At 48.3% G+C, this 19359-nt stretch overlaps 1 protein-coding gene across 1 annotated transcript; it reads left to right on the top strand.

The window, feature by feature from the left end:
- Positions 1-1632: 1632 nt before the first annotated feature.
- On the top strand, positions 1633-18024 carry GBX1 (gastrulation brain homeobox 1; the record flags this gene model as incomplete). Its single annotated transcript, XM_081038334.1, has 2 exons — positions 1633-2363; positions 17474-18024. Exons 1-2 carry the CDS (start codon positions 1835-1837, stop codon positions 18022-18024), a joined length of 1080 nt encoding a protein of 359 aa, XP_080894460.1. The 5' UTR covers positions 1633-1834.
- Between the last annotated feature and the right edge of the window lie 1335 nt (positions 18025-19359).

Below are 19359 nucleotides of genomic sequence, written 5' to 3'. Positions count from 1 at the left end.
CAATGACAACTCCCTACTTGGGTCCCACCCTCTTCTGTCCCTCTGTGGTGTCTTTCAGGGTGCATGAGCCTGACCTTAATGGTGTTCGCTAGGCCAATACAGCACTCCTGATTTGAACAAATGTCACTGAGATCCAGAGTTCCCTTCTGCCCTCCTCTGTCTCGGCTCAGAAACGCTGAGACTCTTTGGCATAGATTTTCCTCCTCACCTGAGCCAAATCCTCCTCCTAAACTTGCCTGGCTTGCTACTGTTAATTTTGACTAGCTTGGCTCTCCGTGGCCTCACTTGAATTACAGTTTCCCAGTGACCAGATGTCCCCCATTTTAGTGGACCAGGCTTGAAACTCTATGTCCTGAAGCTCAGGTCACTCTTCTTCTGTTGAGTTGCCTGTCTTGTCTTTCTTGCCCACTGACCTGAGACTCCCATCAAGCAAAAGTGCCCGTGACTTTTGCCTCTGGATTGACAACTCTACCGCTGGGAATCAGAAGGGGGGGGGAGGGTAAAAGGCGCCACCATTTCAGTGTCTGAGAATGAGGGAGGTGAGCAGAGTCATCGGCAATTAGCGGATAATTAGCGCTGCTGACCCTTGGGGCTCCTCAGCTCTCCTGGGGCCAGCCCCCAGCAATCAGCCAAGGCAGGTCGAGAGTGTCAGGCCCGGGAATGAATAGGGCTCATCAGCAGCGCTGGAGCTGGGGAGCCAATCAGGGAAATTAATAGCAGAAGAGAGGGAGAGAGAGAGCGAGGGAGGGAGACAGATAGACAGACAAGAGATACAGACATAGGTGAGAAATGGGGGGTGGGGGATAGAATAAGCACGGGATAGGGAATAAGCCATAGGAATAATCAAATAGGAATAGGGATAGAAAGGAGGGCAAGTCAGGGAAGAGCAGGAGGAAGGGAAAGAATGGAAAGGATGGGAGAAAGATGGAGGGGGAAAGGTGAGAGGAATGGTAAGTACTTGGCATAGTGTGGGCCCTCGAGGAAATTACCCAGGAGGCCAGAGAGAGGGATTAGGGAGCCCGGAGACCAAAGAGGGGATGAGGATGAAGGGGCAGAGCCCATGGCACGGGAGCCCAGCGGAGTGTGAATGGGGCTGGGAAGAAATGACCAAGAGGGAAAGGGCCCCAGTACAGCGGCCCTGAGCCCCTTGCCGTCCGTGCCTCGCGGCCGAGCGGGCCCCGAGGTCCTGTCCCGCCTGAGCGCCTGGGCTTACGGTTCAGGCCGCCAAGTCCTTGGGCCCAGGAGCGGGGAGGGGCGGCAGGGGCGGAGAGACACGTGGGGACACTGGCCCGGGGGCCGCGGTCGGCCCGTCCCTCCCGGTTCGCCCTCTTTGCCCGCCGCCGGCGCCCCGCGCGCGCCCCGGCCCACTGGGCAAAGTGGGGGGCGGGCTGGCCGGGGGAGGGGCAGCGGCCCAACAGCTGCAGCCGCCTTCTCCGCGGCCGCAAAGTTTCACAAAGCGGCGTGTCCGGCCTCATCAATCTCCATTAATAATAGTTGGTTGGGCCGCGGGGGGCGGGCGGGGTCCCGGGCCGGCCGGCGGGGCCGCTGGGAACGGGCTCTGCGCGGGGAGCGGGAGCGGGCGCGGCGGCGGCGGGCGGAGGGAGGAAGTGAAGCGTAATTTGAGGAAGATGGATGAGTCCGGAGGGCGACACCCCCAGCCCGCCCGCTCGCCCGCCCCCTCCCTCCTTATGAGAGAGGGCGCGCGGCGCCGGAGCCACACTGCGCCGAGCCCGCGCCCCGCTGCACCTCGGCCGGGAGCCCAGGAGCCAGCCCTGCGTGTCCGCGCGGGGCGCCCGGAGGGGAGTGCCCCGGGGCGGCCGCAGCTCCGGGCACCATGCAGCGGGCCGCAGGCGGGGGCGCCCCCGGGGGCAGCGGCGGGGGCGGGGGGGGCGGCCCGGGCGCTGCCTTCTCCATCGACTCCCTGATCGGGCCGCCGCCGCCGCGCTCCGGCCACTTGCTGTACACCGGCTACCCCATGTTCATGCCCTACCGGCCGCTCGTGCTGCCGCAGGCGCTGGCCCCCGCGCCGCTGTCGGCCGGCCTCCCGCCCCTCGCCCCGCTGGCCTCCTTCGCCGGCCGCCTCACCAACACCTTCTGCGCGGGGCTGGGCCAGGCCGTGCCCTCCATGGTGGCGCTGACCACTGCGCTGCCCAGCTTCGCCGAGCCGCCCGACGCCTTCTACGGGCCCCCGGAGCTCGCTGCTGCCGCCGCTGCCACCGCCGCGCGAAACCACCCCGAGCCGGGCGGCCGACGCGCAGAGGGCGGGCTGGAAGCCGACGAGCTGCTGCCCGCCCGGGAGAAAGTGGCAGAAGCCCCCCCGCCCCCGCAGCCGCACTTCTCAGAGACTTTCCCAAGTCTGCCGGGTGAGTGCAGGGGCCGACCGGGCGTTGGCGGGAGGTTGGGACGCGGACACCCCGGACGGCAGCCTGCTCGGAATGCCCGCACGTGCCCGGAGCCCTGGGCTCCCAGGCCCGCAGGGGGTGGGCTCTGCGGACCCATCGCCAGCTCCGTGCGGACACGGCACCTCTAGGTCCCAGAGCCGTGCCCCGCTCGGCCTCCAGGGCGCCTGAAGCCTCACCGACGACCTCTCGGGGCTCCCTGCCAAGTCTGTGCCTGTCCTCCCAGCATTCTAGTGCTGGAGTCTCTGCTCTCCTGGGTCTCCTCTCCAGAATCCCTTCCTTTTTCTCATCTGCGGGGAATAGAGAAGCCGCAAGTGTGGGATTCCTGGGGAGAGCAGCAAGACCCCAGGTTGAGGGTACATTGGGGCAGCTGTCAATTCTAAGGGGGAGGGCACGTTCTGGCTTCCGAGGGGAAGGTCGTGTTGACCCTAAATGGGCTCTGTGAGACCAGGGGCAAAGAGAGCGTCTTACAGCCGAGGTAATCCTGTTGGTGACATACCTTCATCTTACTCATAGACGTCACTTCTGAATTGGCAGGTTTAGAGCTAAGCCTTAAAGAACTGAGCAGCGAGTCGTGGGCCCAAGGAAACCTTAGCTGTCAGGGGTCCTGGCACCTGCTGGACCAGGGCTGACTGGGGGCCAAGAGAGAGGCTAAAGGCAGGGGTGGGTGGGGTTGGGTGGGGCCCAAAGGCCTGGAGTCGGGAATTCAGCTAAGATTCTGGAACCTTAGTGGGATTCGGCTACGAGCTAGTTCAGGAACCCTGGGTCCTCCATGGGGGAATGCCCTCTTCACTAGAGGCAGGATGTATTCAATTGAACCCTTTAAAATCAATCTACTTGGAGGCCTCCTGGCTTCCCCATTTATTGGTCCTTAACCCCTGGAAGCCAGAAAAGCTTTTCTCTATGCAGGGGCAGACCCAGGTGTGCTGACATACAAAGCATATACAAGTTGGTGGACCCTAGTTAAAAATAGGGGCTTCCTGCAAGGGTGGGATTCTTGAAGCTTAAACTTCTTTCGCATCAGGATGGATCTGCCTCTGCTTAACTGTTTGCTGCATCCAGCTTAGCTGGTGGAAGTGACCCCACCTGCTGACTCTAGCAGAGATGAGGAGGAGGTGGCGATAGTCTTTTTGTCCTCTGCCAGGAAAGGGCAATTCCCAGTGATAGGTTTCCTGAGCCCTTCCTTGAAATTGACCAAAGGGCTAATCACTCTTCCAGACCCCAAGGGCTGTTATAGAGCCCGTCATAGAGCCCCGTCTTCCTCTCCTTTTCCCCTTTAGTCCCAGGCGTTTTGGCTTTGGGCATTCAGCTGTTGTTTTTTATTTTCCGTACTGATTGGACCAGGAGGACCAAGCAACTGAAGTGTGAGCAGCATCTCCTAAGGAATATCAAAAGGAAATGATAGAGCAGCTGGAAGGTGGGAGGAAATGTCCACGAGATTAAAAGGCCAGAGTGTGGGGGGGTGGGGAGCAGCCAGCAGGATGATCAGAACAAGAAAGGATCAGAAGGATTTTTGGAATAGGATAGTCCTAAGGCAGAAAAGAGCGTAATGCAGGCCATCAGAGGGATGGCTTTGGAGGCAACGGAAGCTAGAGGAAGGACCAGACACACCTGGGAACCAGATGAGCTGAGGGAGAGGACAGAGACACTCCACTAGAAGGGAACTGAAGGGGGAATATGCCCAAACAATGGCAGGACAAGCAACTTGTCCTATTCTTGCAGGTTCCCCTCAGTTTTGATTTTTACCCATTTGTAAAATGGGGGCTCTTCTGAAGCAGGTAGAATAGTGATGGTAAAACAAGACATTGAGAGACAGGGAAAGGAATAAGTGGAGGAAAAGAACAGAAGAAAGATATTGAGGAAATAAGAATAAAGAAATGAACAAACAAATGAGCTGTATATCCAGATTATCCAAAGAGAGAATGTGAGAGAGGGCTGTCTATTGGAAGATATATGTACAAACCTGGGCCATATGAAAAGGGAACCATATCTCTGAATTAGAAATGTGTGTGTGTGTGTGTATGTGTGTGTGTGTGTGTGTGTAAGAGTTCTGTCTTGAGAGAACTGGGAGGGAACTGAATAAATATACTAGTAGGAAATGAAAAACTTTCAACACTAGGAGAAATTTTTTAAAAGGTTTTTCAATACTGAGAGTGATGTGAAACTGGAATTTATATATATAGAATGATGAAGGAAAAATCATCATCTGAGGAAAATGTTGGATGCAAAAAAAAAGACTTAATAGTTGGAATAAAGACAAGGAATTTCTTTGCTAAGAACGGTGGGAAGGAGACCTTCTAAAGAGGAAGAATGATGAGAGGTGCTGGAGTTAAGATAATCATTCGTATTGGGAAGAGATACACATGAAAGGTTTATAGCGGGGCTTCTGGTGCAGAGCAGTACAGAGAGATTTCAGAAAAAACATTCCAAGAGAATAATGAGGGAGAGATCTTATCTGTGACTGCTACTTATCACTCTCAGGACAAACTCTCCAACTCTTCCTCACCATGCCATTCATGCCCACTTACCTCCCCAGTCTTGATTTTCTCCTTAAAAGAAAAGGCAATTCCAGAAATGTGGGACATAAAATCAGTTTGGGGAGTGATGACACATGGTCCATGCTGAAAATGGTGGGAAAAAACGAACACTCCATTTTGAAAATGTATTAGAGTACTTAGCATGAAATAAGAGACTTCTCTGCTCAGATAATCGGATTGAAACCTTAACATTAGAAGAGTTTGGAGAAAGAAAGCTATTTTTCAAATGACAGAAGAGGAATTGCTGTCCTGGTGTGAATGGGTGACATTGATCTGAAATTATTAATTTACATTAGTCTAGTGTTTTACAGTTACTAGCCCCTTTAAATGAAATTATAGTGAAGATAGGCCAATTTGGAGGATGATAAGTGAAGTTCTTTTTCTTGGGAATCGTTAGGACTATTTTTTTTTTTAAATTTTGCTGAGAGTTCAGACAGCTACCACCCTACTAGAATTGATGAAGAAAAAAAACAGAACTTTATTATGATTTGATTGCAGGGGTAGAAGCTATATTAGGCACAAAGAAATACTATGAACAGAAATAATGGGGTGGAAAAGGCATTGAGAATAGTAGATTGAAAATCTATGTTTCAAGTGTGAGGAGCATTGAGTATAATCAGGGAAGGTATCTCAGTAGGCGTGATGAAAGAGAAAAGAATTTTGAATTAGTAGGGAAGATTTAAACGTATGAATCAACAGAAAAGTCCAGAGTAGTGTTGTCTAGCAAGGATTTATGTAATTAAAAATTTTTATGGGGTGGCCGGTTAGCTCAGTTGGTGAGAGCGTGGTGCTATTAACACCAAGGTTGCCGGTTTGATCCCCTCATGGGCCACTGTGAGCTGTGCCCTCCTCAAAAGCAACAACAACAACAACAAAACCATATAAAAAGTAAATAAAAACAGTTGAAATTAATATTTTATTTAACCTGATGTGTCCAAAATGTTATTTCAGCATTAGTCAATATAAAAATGTTTAATGATATGTTTTAGATCCTCTTTTCATACTAAGTCTTTGAAGTCCCGTGTGTATTTGACACTTCCAGCACAACTCAATTCGGACGAGCCATTTTTGACACGGTCCATGTATTGACCAGTGGTGACCACATTCCACATGACAACTCTAGGGAGTTATAAGAAGAGTAATGTGAAAGTGATGGGGGAAAAGGAGCTTTGAGGAAATAAGAGGTAGTGGGTAGTGAAGTTCTCGATGTTAGGAATAATGGAGAGAAGAGAGCCGTGAGCTCTAAATGGCAGGAAAAAAAGAGAATTCTGCCTCGAGTGGGATGGGCAGAGAGGGTGTTCCGTGTGAAGGTGCGTGTAAGCTCCGACTGAGAGTTAACTGAAGTTAACTTGGCGCTGTGGAGATGTGGTACAAATACACATCACACAGACAGTGGGTTAAGGGGATGCTATGTGCTGGGGGGTGATGAAAAGAGCTGTCTGTTTGGAGAAATGCAGAAGAAACCTTTACATTGGGGGTATCTAGAGTAGTGATTCATTCAGGGAGAAAAGAGTTGGATTGCCTGGACACAAATACTTAAGAAGTGAGGGATGGGAGATACTCCATATATAATTGTTGGATGGATGATACAAATATAGCGAGAGATCGATATGGAAGATAATGCCAGGTGAGTGTGGTGAAGAAAACACTTGTAGTTGAGATGATAATAGAGAAGAGAACATGATGGGTCAGACCTGAGAGAAGGCAGTGTAGTGAACTTTATTTTTAAAAACTAAGCAGAAAAAGATTTGCCAATTTCTGAATGGAGATTGGCAACAATAATGGAAACCATGCCAGAAGACCAGGGAAACTTCCTGTTTGAATGCTGATTGCTGTAAGCTAAGCACCCGATTGTAGCTAGAGACCCTCTGAGGTGACCATCAGTTAATTTCTGAATAGGTATCTGTTATGACTCTCAAGATATATTTACTCATGAGAGAAACACAGGAAATGATAATGTAATGTGGAATCAGAGTTCTGTGATCAGAAACAGGAGGGAGATTTTCCTTGGAAGTGGGGTGTATTTTCCAAAAAAATGTTGAGGACGAGTGAGAGTGATTGCTCCACCGACATTTAAAGAAAGGCAAACATTGCATTAACTTAATGTGAGGGAAGCAACATTTATCTAGGAGGCACGACACATGGGTTCCAGTCTCTTCTTTAGGGTTCACGTCACTCATTAGCCAGGCAATTGTGTCCAGTCCCTTAGTTCAATGCAGGGAACGTGTATTGTGTGCCTCTTATGGGCTTAGTATGTTCAGGACACTCTAGGAGATTCAAAGTCTTATAACTTTTCTAGGCTTCAGTTTCGTCATCGGTAACATAAAAGTTTTGGTTCAGATGATTTTTAATGTTCCTTTCAATTCCACAGAATAAAAGCTTATTTTTGGAGCCTTCGTATTTAAAGTAGGGTTCTTAATATGGACTCCATGAACCTCGTGTGAGGGGATCTGTTAATTATGGGTGGGGGAAAATTACATCTTTATTAATTTCTAACTAAAATTTAGCACTTCCTTTAATTATAAATGTAGGCCAGAAACCACTGTAGTTTCCGTCGTACCGGAGATTTTTGTCACCAATTGAAATCACAGATATTTTCATATACATTTCTAGTCTTTGTAGGCATCTTTTTATTTAATGAATTAATAAAGAAGCATATATGATTATATCATACATTTATTTTAAATGTTTGCTAACTGTATGTTTACACAATTGGCCTCTAATATAATCCTATGGGTTTTAAGTTACACAAGTAAAAGCATTATAGATTTTATCAACCTGCCAAGGAGTTCATGGCTTAGAAAAGGTTAAAAATCCCTGGTGAAAGAGAGAGAGAGAGAGAGAGAGAGAGAGAGAGAGAGAGAGACAGCGAGCTCAGAAATGACGGGGAAAATTTTATTAGGATTGGAATGGGATACTGAGATGCCCTTTACCACAGTGCAGGTAACACCCAAGCAGTGGGAGAGAGAAGGGCCCTCTGCAGTGACATATGTAAATATGGAGATGTGTATTATAAATAATCAGGGTTATTCTTAGCATCATGGGCATGAACAGTCTGTACTGGGAATAATGGAAGACAGGCAGTAATTGGAATGAGGAGGGGGAAATACTTCATTGGAAAGAAGGAAGAGCATAACACGAGCAATGCTTTGCATTGAGAGCGATGTTACAATGGGAAGCTACAGGTAGGAAAGAATTTTGCCTTAAAAAAGTAATGGGGAAAGAAGAATCTTTGCAGGGAAACCGGGAATTAGGAAATGGAAATGAGAGAAGTAATGGAGTGGGTGTTCAAAAAGAGGACAAGATTGAAACAGGGATGATAAAGAGAGTGGTGGGAGAGAACTGTCATCTGGAGGGAATGGGGAGATGCCCCCGTGCTGAGGTGGAGAGAAGACAGCTTGGATTGGGACCAGTGGGAAGGACAGAGCTGTCTATGCAGTGGTGCCGCACAGCTGCACAGGAGTCGAAAGAGGGGTGGATGAGGGGTCAGAAAGAAGAGGGTAGGGTATTTCATTGGAAATATGATCACGCTGGGGGAAAGTTATCAGCTTTGAGTCACGTGAAAGAAATGGTGATGTGCCTAATAGAGAGAAGAGATGCTGCAATTTGGTGGGACAGAAGATGACCTACTCAGGTGGAATTAAGTTGTGGGAGGCAGGGAGAGCCCTGCACTGCAATGAAGCAGCGTCTACATCCTGGTCTCTTCAGGGGAGGGAAAGGAATAATCTCAGCGACGACACACACACAAAATCTGTATTAGAAGTGGGGAGACCGGCGGGCAGAGACAAGGGTTCTGAGGAAAAAGCACGTGTGAAAAATGAGAACAGGAGAAACAGGCTACTGGTTCTGAACTGGGGGTAATGGGAGATGGGTTTCTTGACTGAATTCTGGAGGAAATGGTATTATAATAGAAGTAATGGAGAAGATGGAACTGTATTGGGAGCCATGGGAAGAGAAGTGAGGCAGCGATATCCTGGGAAGAGAGAGGAGGAGGAAATTATCCTGAGAGTGAAGGCACGAAGTGTTCTATACATTATATGTAGATACTAGAAGTGTGGGACTGAGTGGTCTTGGCCAAATCACACCTCTCTCTTACCTCCCTCCTCGGTAACATTAGGGGTTTGAGTTAGATGATCTGTAAGGTTGCTTCTAGCTCTACAATTCTGTTTTTATCTATAAGGATACCCTTATTCATGAATTGTTTCCTTTAAAAAAAAAACAAGCGTCTGGAGCATAGGGATTGGGGCAAATTCTACACTTTTCAGTGCTGAGTTGTCGTGGGGGCTGACGAGGAAGAGGGAGGCTGGGGTATGTACATCTTGAGGTGAAACCAGGGCTGAGCTTTAAGGCTTTGTCATTGTGGCTCGGGGCCATGTTACCTGAGCTATGGCTGTGTACAGCCCTCAGGAGAAATGAGAGAGAAAAACATTTGAGAAAGGTGGGAGTAGCTCTTCTGCAGGCCCAAAAGATTGAGAATCAATTGTGACTGATTTTACCTGGTGAGGAAGAAAGCAATGCCCGTGAGGGAGGGAGAAAAAGAAAGGGTGCGTTGTGGAAACAGTTTCTGAGTGGAATCAGTGCTGGCCTTTTATATTATTTGTCCAATGGGTACAGTATTTATGATAGGGTGACATTAGAATTCAGCCTCTTTTTCATTCAGTGTTAACAAAGAGATGTGGTGTCGTGCAGAGGAACGAGCACGGGCTTTGAATACAGATCTTGGCGCTAGCCACCCTTTCCTGTGACCTACCATGAAATACTAACCTCTTTCTTGTGACCTACCATGAAATACTAACCTCTGCAGTCTCAGTTTCCTCACCAGTAAAATAAGGGCAACAATACTTATCTCACAGAATTAAGGATTAAATCAGGAGATATTTGTCCAGCATCCTAAAGTACTAGGTGTGAAAGAAATGATCCGTGTTCTCCTTGCTCTGGAAATGGATGGGAAGCTTTCCCAGGAATTAAGTTTGGGAAGACATCTTCCCTAGGAATTGTGTAGGGTAGGTGACACTCTCTCTACTGATGAGGATGGATATTTCTGGGAATAATAGAAAGAGCGCTGTATTCTGAGAACTGTTCACACGGAGACTGCCAGGAGAGAACATTGTATGAATCTAATAGGGGTAGAGTAAACGTTTGCGTTTGGCTCTTTCTCCCTCCTTTCGGCTTCCCTGTCTGACATTTAGCATTCTCTGTAGACCTTAAGACTGCCCGAAGCCCTGCCCTGTCCCCCGGGGGCCTGTTCCTCCTTTCTCTCCATTAAAAGAAAAAATTACCTCTCCTTTTTTCTTCATCAAAATTCCTATTCCTTCATATGTCTGATCTCAACTTGTTAGGAGCAAAGCCATTGGATTAAAATAATTCACACTCAGATGGATGAAAGGAGATTTTTTTAAGTCCAAATGAATTTCAAGCTGTTGGAGTTTTAGGTGCTGTTATTAATTTCAGGGAATGTGGAAACATGATTTTGGAAGGGAGAGTTGTGGGAGTAGGGTGGGGAGGCTTGCTTCCCCTGGAGTCATGCGATTATTGTCACTTCTAGTTAGAACATTGTATGGAGTCAGAGCTCTTTCCATTACTAGTGACAGTAGCTCAATTCTAATTTGAGCTAAAAAGGGACAGTTATTGATTCACGTGACTATGAGGAAAACAAACAGTGTTGTTAGGTCTTTTTTTCTTACTTTCAACCTGGCTTCTCTCTGTGTCTTCACCTCATTCTTTCCTTAAGAGGCAGGTGGCACAAGCATAGGCAGCTTTTCATTTTTAAAACCCCAGGTTGGGACCCCAGTGAATTCTAGCTCATGTAATATCCTAGGATGACTGATTAAGCAGCTTGAGTCAGGTCCCCAGGGAGGTGGGATGTTTAGATTGGTCAGATCCAGGTCCCATGCCTACATGTCATGCAGGTGGAGAAACGTGACTGACAATCCCAGTGCCTAAAGGAAGGGGGCACTGGGCAGACAAAAACCAACTCCAAACAGACACCTAACTCAACCAGAAAGAATGACGAAAGCATACCTTTAACTCCCTTTTAGTATGAGGAAGGAAAGCCTTCTCCTGGGCTAGGTACGCAGTCCTAGGAGTGACAGAAGAAATACCAGGAGTGCGGCTCTGAAAAAAGAGCTCTCTAATGAGGAAGGGAGAGAGAGAGGAAGACGGCAGAAAATTTCTGTTTCTCAACGAGGCTGATTCATGAACAAGAAAGAGCTGTACTTGACCGGTGAGGGAGACATTTGCAAACTAGAAGCTAGAGAAAATTGATATTAAAAATAAAACAAAGCTGTTTCCATAGTTTGGCAATATTATTTTTCAAATGTGAAAATGCGTTTCTAAATAAAAGGAACGTTGACTGGTAAGATTACATTATAGAAACCAATAATGACAGGAAAAAAAATACGAGAAAGATCTGGTGGGAATTTTGTTTTGGGAAATGAGGAGAGGAATAGCCTGTTAAAGGACCGAGGTGAAATTTGGTGAGTGCTGCCTCTCCGATAGAAATTTTAAGAATCTTCTCGGAGAATGTTGAGGGGAAGATAGTAATCAGGCTAGAGCTCTGTGGTGATAAGTGAGAGGGATGAGATCTAAACTAAAACTGGATTTGATAGGAAGGTTATTTATCTGATGAGGCATCGGGGAAAGGGCTTTGTATTTCGAGTGGGAGGAGAAAAGAAGATAAAAGGATAAAACTGCAAAGGATAAAACAGCATTGATTATTTAGGAGACCAAGTTTCTAGGCATGGCCCTGTCCCTAGCTGTACGACTTAGGAAAATCATTTAATCTTTCTGAAACTCAGTATCTTCAGCTGAAAATAAGGTTACTAGTCTCCCAGTACTACTACTAATAAATAGGTCTACTCCAACTTGAGTGAGAAGATCAAATAATAATGCATGTGAAAGTGTTTGGGGAAGGCTAAAGCTCATAGAGGCAACAATAACGTCCGTCTGCCGTGAGAGGAGCTCTGAACTTGGACTGCTGGGAAAATTGCCCTGAACTTGTTCTGAAGATGGGAGAGGCTCTGGATGACAGCGGTGGAGAGAACATTCTCACGCCGACCTGGAGTAAAGTATGCCGCAGAGTCATGGGACGAATAGAGAAAAGTGAAAATGAATGTTCCTTCTGGTACCTAAAATTATAGGAAGGAGCAATAGCATCACGGAGGCATGAAAGGCATGGGGATGAGTGAAAAGCCAACTGAAAGTCAGTTCGTTGCTGCTGTAAACGATGGGAGAAAGTACTGTCTCTTGAAAGAACAGAGAAATAATTCTGTGTTGGGCATGATGGTGAGATGAGGAGTTAGAAATGAGAGGGGTGGCAAATGTACCTCTCTTTTTTTTTTTTGAGGGATGACCTGGGTTTCCTCCCACCCTTTGATCCCCCCACCCCCCAAAAAAAATTGGTTCTGTATTTAGGAAGCTGAGTCATTGACCTGATGAGGAGACTCAGGAGACTCTGTCCTGAGAGTGGCTGGGGGCTGTGAAGCCAGTTTGTTTTGAAGTGGAGCGAAGGGAAGTGAGAACTGAGTGGAATGGGGGAGAGACTTCTCTTCCGTGCATAATAAAGACTATTGATTTTATATCAACTAGAACAGAGCAGGGTGGATGAGGGACAGCACAGGAACTCGTATGTTCCCATAGCTGGGATCTAACATGGTTTTCTACTCCCAGGGTGCTTTTCTGCACCAGAACTCCAGCCCACCATCCTTGGTGACCACAGCTGGGGAACGCTCCCTCCAGACAGCACGAGCCTGATGCTGTTGATTCTTTCTACTGGAAAATACCTGCCATGGATTCTTTGGCCCTTGATTTCTTCTCCAGCCTGACTGGACCCATTACCAAGATGGGGCTTCTCTGTATCTGTGGAGCTGCTTCCCTTCCTCTTGGAAGCAGGCCCCCTGTGAGCACGTCCCTGGAGCCTGAGCGCTGTTCTCTCGAGTGGGATTAACTCCCTGGCATGGACTTGACGAGTACTTGTGGCTCAAACCTTGTGATTTCTGGTACTTAGGGTAATAGTATCCCACCGGAAGAATTCACAATGAACTCTGAATGTTTCCTAATAACCAGTCTGCCCCACGGTTACCCCCCTGGGCAGACATCACACTTTTTTCACTGACTCTCGACCTGCCCACAGGGAACAAGTTGAAACTTCAATCTACTCTTCTGTTACTTGTAATAATATGTTCATACACAAAGGACAGAACCTTTGGATCTGTTTGGCTTACATACCAAGTACAGTCAAATCATTTCCAACTAAAAATTTTCCTTTTGCTAAATTATTCTCATCAGAATCATTATTGCCCATGTAAAATTTTCGATGAAGTCTTGGTTTGTTGATCAAGTTTTTTGTTCCTATCAACCAGTTGGGGCATCTATAATTAGAAATACTTTTAGTGACATTATATCTACCAATCCCAATTATTCTACATCACATTTTGCAAATAGAAATTTTATCAAAAAGATTTGCTTCTGTCCATTTTTAGTCAATAACACATTTGTCTATGTGCAACTTTTTATTTTGTTTGATTACATTAGTGATTAATATTCATTACAAATCAGATAAAATAGTTTGCATTTATTTCTTAGCTGATTCAAGAGAAAATAGTCAGCTGTTTCAGGATTGCTATATTGTAAAGGATTTGTTGCAGAGGATTGGTTGTAAAGGATTGGTTATAAAGGATTGTATTGCTCATTCAGTTCTTCTGAATGTGCTCCTATCACCTTGCGTGTTGTATTGCATTCTAACATACTCCACTGTTGGTGGAGTAGAGTAAATGGCAGGGCCAAAATGTTTTGCTTTGCTCCAAATGGATCAATGTTTGGGTGAAAAAGGTAGGGGGGTGGGGTTCAAAAATAAAAAAGCTTTTTGCTCTCTTTTTTCCTCTTGATTTGTTCCCCTATTTTCTCTCTCTCATCTCTAAACTTTTTAGCTCTTTCAATTCCTCTGTCATTTAATTCTTCCGCCACTATGTCTACCCTACTTCTCTCGTGCCTCACTCCTCTGCCTGCTTTCCTTCTCTCTCCCACTCCTCCTCGGTCCCATTCACTGTCCCATACTCTCATGGAGCTGTATTTTCCCCTCTGGGTTGCTTTCTTCTTTGTCCCACCCCCATCTCCTTCCAAGAGTTGCTTATCAGAGCCCTCAGTGTCATGATCATAAAGGCTCAGAGAAAAACTCTTGTCCCTGCCGCTCAGTATCCCACTGGGATCAAGTAACCACGAGAGGTTGTGAACCTGTGCTTCTTGTCTGGCTTTAAAAGCAGCACTGAGGGTGGCCCGCTTATGTGGCCTTGATTTTATGGGATCTGTCTGAAGACAGAGGGATGGATGATGTGATCTCAGGAGGGCCCTGCCAGATCAAGGAACCTGGGAGCCTCATCTCAATCATCATCAATTTAGATTTATTGGACAGCCCTTGGGTACCCCAAGCTGTGCTAAATGATTTCATCCTTCAAGCCCTAAAATCCAGTTGCTGCCTTTTTAGCAGCGGTTTAAAATATTGTAATATTGGTCCGAGTTTTCCCAAGATTTTGTTTTTTCTGTGATTATTTACTACAAACCATGTTTTAAGTTAAAAGTTAGAGGATGTAGTAATAATGTTGGAGATTGTCCTTCATTTTTTTAGCATAAGGTCGATCGCATATAGATTCCCATTCCATGTGGGTTCCTCTCCAGATACTGTGAGATCAGATGGTATCCTGAAAAGTGGGCAGGATAATACTCATGGAGAGAATGTCTCAGGGGCACTGGAGCTGGGATGAGGTGGGATATAGGTAGGGAATATCTTAGGAGAGGCTTGGGAAAGGAAGGACAGAGAGAGAGAGACAGACAGACAGACAGACAGAGCAAGGCTTGGGAATAGTTTATTTAGTTAACAAATATCTATTGAGTGCCTACTCTGTGCAGGTAATTTTCTAGATGCTGAAGATACAGCCGTGAAAAACTGTATCAAAAATCCCTACCTTCATGGAGTTTATATTCTAATGAGAAGAGAGAGAGTGCCAATAAAATGCATAAACAAAGTTGGTGACGTGTATTATAGCACTAAATAAAGCAGAGGTGGGGAGTACTGAGAATTTTAATTTTAAAAGAGTGATAAAGCCCTTTACTTTACGGAATGAGCCAGTGCCGAACTCTAGTTGAAGGGGACGTACAATATTCCAGAGAAGAACCTGGGGAAAGGGGAGAGGGCGGAAGCAGGGAAAGCAGTTTGGAGGAAATGTCAGCGCACCAGGGGAGAGGTGGCTCGGACTAGTTGGATGCAGAGAAGGTGGTGAGAAGAGGTCAGAGTCCGCGTGTATTTTACAGGCAGCAGCACTCACGACCAGTACCCACTGGTGGGTCGGGCCTGGGCTGTCAGAGAGCAAAGGTTTGGACTACAGGGAGGGTGGAGTTGCCTGAGATGGGAAAGATCTGGGTGTGGAGCTGGGGCAAGAGCTGGCTTGGGAGAAAGACGGCGAGTTCCGTCTGCGACATGTTGAGTTTGCATTCTGTGGACATGGCAACTAGTGTTGGGGAAGAGCCCTGACACATGAAGCAGGAAACCTAGGCGATGAGTCTTGCAGGAACTAAAAAGGATTTGGCCGGGGATGAGACGGAGGAAGCAGGGGGTGGTGAGAGGCATGTCCTGAGGAGCGCATTCTCGGAGCACAGGAAGCTGGGCGGCTGGGAAGGAGAGAAGGAAGACCAGTTGCTGCTGGAAACAGTAGAGGAGGGGGCTGTGCTGAACTGGGGTGGGCCGCGTGGGTTTTGAGAAGGTGACATAAAGAGTGAAGCACTACAGGGATACAAGGTGGGCTGGGGGGTAAAAATACACTTGAGGGGTGAAGCAGCAGACCGAGATGGAGGTGGGATCTGGACATGGACCGAGGGTTCTGGCCTCTAAGGGAAATGTCAGCGTGGCCCTGGAGGGAGAGGCATCGGGGCGTCAGTGAGGGGAAAGGGCCAACCCTGGGGGGGGGGGGGGTTGGCAGCGACAGCGCTGGTCCCGGAGGCCCTGCTGGCACTCAGGCAGGTGGGGGTGGGGTTAGAGGTCAGCTCTGTGTGCTGAAAGGGGTTCTAGCCACGTATCCACGTGCACACCCCTTTTCTCTCATACGGCATTTCACCGTTCCCTGAAGTGATTTTGTTTTGGGTTGTATTCTCAGTCACGGGGTGCTCGTGAGTGTGCATGTGATATGTGGTGAGTGTAAATGCACACCCACATTTGTGAAGTCCTGCCCACCTTTACTCAGTGACCTCGATGGTCAGGAGCTATTCAGTTTACGGATTATCCGTTTTCTCTTGTTCTCGTTCCTGTTGGTTGGTTTTCTTTTGACTTTTTGCTGTTTTACTTATTGGTCCTTTGGGCAGAAAACAAGAGATTTTGTGAAGTTCAAACACTGAAAACATTTGTAATGCGTTATTTGCCGATCTGGCAAAAACATCAGTGGATTAAGAATAAACCCAATGGTTGAATTAAAGTTTAGAATTATGTGTGGGTTAACATGTTTATATGGTTGTGATTACAAACAATCAGTGATCTAAATGAGACTTCCCTTTTTACCCTCTATATTTTTCCTTGCCGCAGTTCTGTTTCTTCCCATATTCTTTCTGTGTTCCCAGCTGACATCAAGCTCAGGATCCTCAGGATTTTGAACTTGAACAGAAAGCAGCTGTGCTGCTGCTCAGCAATCTTGACTAGGAGAGGGGAGGTGGAAAAGTGATGACGTCATTCTGAAATAAGGAGAAAGACTGAAAGAGGCTTCGGGGGGCTAAGTAACTGGAAGAAACATCGGGCCATCTGGCTGGGAGGGGTCCCCATTCTGGGCTGGATGGTCTGATTAAGGACAATTGGGAAGGGGGTGCAGTAAGGAAACCTTCTGACTCCTAGGTCCTTGAATAACATTTCTTGGACCCAGATTTTGGGAGTAGGGTGGGGAATCAGATGACCCTCAAGTTCCCATCTGGAAATGAGATTCTATGATTCTAGATCTAAGTGAGGGAAGGAGGGGAGACAGAACAGAGGTCCACACGTAGCTCTCCCCACTGGGCTGGATGAGGCTTCCTAGGATAATAAAAGACCAACAGCCTCCATGTGCCCCTCTAGCCCGCAAAGGTAGATTGTCCTACGTCGCCCACTCCTGCTGACGGCAACTGAAAGGCTCCTAAGCCAGGTCCACGGCTTCATTCTGGGCCGAGGCTGCGTGGTCTGGGTTTGCAGAAACCCAGGCGGTGTGAGTAGGCAGGATGAGATGCAGGTGGTGGGAAAGCTGAGGGGACAGCCCCGGGGATTACGTTCCTTTGATAGACATGTCTGCCTGCCCCCCTTTGCTGTAGTGAAATCTGTGCTGGTTAATTCCTTTCTTCCCATTTCTGTCTTCCCTGAACCTCTTCCCCACCCCTCACCCTGGATGTGCCGCCCTTGTCTGCCCTCCTCTCCATCTCACCCCCTCCACGTCTGTCTCTCTTCCTGCTGTCCGTCCGGCCACGGTTCCACGGTTCCACGTGCCTCCTTCAACCTGTCTGCCTTTCCCTGCCTTCTTGGTCTTCGCTCCTCAGAGGGGAAGGTGTACAGCTCAGACGAGGAGAAGCTGGAGGCCCCCGCGAGAGACCCGGCAGGCAGCGAACAGGAGGAAGAGGGCTCGGGTGGTGACAGTGAGGACGACGGTTTCCTGGACAGCTCTGGAGGGGGCCCAGGGGTGCTTCTGGGACCTAAACCGAAACTCAAGGGGAGCCTGGGGGCTGGCACTGAGGACACAGCCCCAGTGGCAGCAGGAGTCACAGCTCCTGGGGGCAAAAGCAGGCGCCGCCGCACCGCATTTACCAGTGAGCAGCTCTTGGAATTGGAGAAGGAGTTTCACTGCAAGAAATACCTGAGCTTGACAGAGCGCTCCCAGATCGCCCACGCGCTCAAGCTCAGTGAGGTACAGGTCAAGATCTGGTTTCAGAATCGGAGGGCCAAGTGGAAGCGCATCAAAGCTGGCAACGTGAGCAGCCGTTCTGGAGAGCCCGTAAGAAACCCCAAGATTGTGGTACCCATACCGGTGCATGTCAACCGGTTTGCCGTGCAGAGCCAGCACCAACAGATGGAACAGGGGACCCGGCCCTGACACGCCTCCCAAGCACTGTGCCTGCTCTGAGACTGGGTGGTGGTTCTGCAGCCCAGAGGGGTTCCCACTGTGACTGTGCCCGGGCAGGGGGCTCTGATGGCAAAGGACTTAGCTCCAGGGCTGCTCTCCTGGCCACCTGAGGTGTGAGCACTTGGCCCTGAGCCTGTATCAGAGACCCTCAGGACCGGGGCGTCACGGTGCCAGGGGCTCGGATTCCCATTGGGACTGAGGGGGACTCCTGGGGACGGGGTGGGTTCTAAAACGCCGAGGGCCTGAAAGGTTCCTGGAATCACTTCTGACGGGTGGGAGGAATCCAGGGCGAGGCCTCGCCATGCGGATCACAGCTCCTTATTTATTTTGTGTAAAGTTTGTATATATGGATCCATCAGCCTCTGTCTGTGTCTGTCTGCACCCCTGAGAGGGACTGGGAAAGTTGTGTTTCCTCGATCCTCAGCCAGAGTTGAGTTCCGTTTCACTGCCCCAGCGTGGGTACTGCCTTGTCTGTCTATAGTACAAGGACATGCAAAGAAACGAAAGGGGACGGTCACTCACCTCCTTAGGAGCTCCTCGGGACACACCATCTCCTCCCACGTAACCTACCTCCGCGTCCATCCTTTCCCACTGAGACCTCATGCTCGTAACTGCACTTTTCTTGACCCATTAAACAGGCAAGCTTCCTCTTTCTTCTCTGGAAACGCTGGCAGCCTTTAGGACAGAGGAGTCACTCACTCCCTTCTAGTATTACAGAGGAATGACCCTCGTTCAGCTGGGGTATGTCCAGGCCCCGCCTAACTAGGTAGCGGTTACCAGTCCTGCCACTGACGGGCAGGCCGGGGACCTCACCCTCATCCGCTGGGACGGCATTCATCTTTTTCTACACAGAGGACACAGCAGCTTAGTCTCTTCCTGCCACTCTTTGGTATTCCAGACACGAGGGTCTGGAGGAAAAGACCCATTTCCACTGCTATTTCTGATGGCATTAATTACGGTCTCTCCTTCTCCCCATCACAGCCTTTACAAAGCTCGGGATACCAAACCCTCTTGTTAGAAAATGAGATTGGGTGAGAAGGCCCACTGCAAAGTGGACGAGGTTGGAAAGACTGATGGTTCTGGAATGGTATGTAATATGGGGGAAGCTATGGAGCTAGGAATTTGAAGCTTTGGAGTTGCAATTCTATGAGCAAATTAAGGAACATTAGTGGACCCTAACTTAGCAAGTTCTCATCCTTCAAGAACAGGTACAGGGGTTTCCCCTAGGTTTTCTTTCTAGAATAACTAAGGGATAGAGGGAAAAGCAGGGGCTCTGGATTCTGTCCCAGCTTGCCAAGGTGACGG

This window comes from Rhinolophus hipposideros (genome assembly GCF_964194185.1).
Source record: "Rhinolophus hipposideros genome assembly, chromosome: 25".
Taxonomy (NCBI): Eukaryota; Metazoa; Chordata; class Mammalia; order Chiroptera; family Rhinolophidae; genus Rhinolophus; species Rhinolophus hipposideros.
This window is presented reverse-complemented; position numbering and strand designations above follow the sequence as displayed.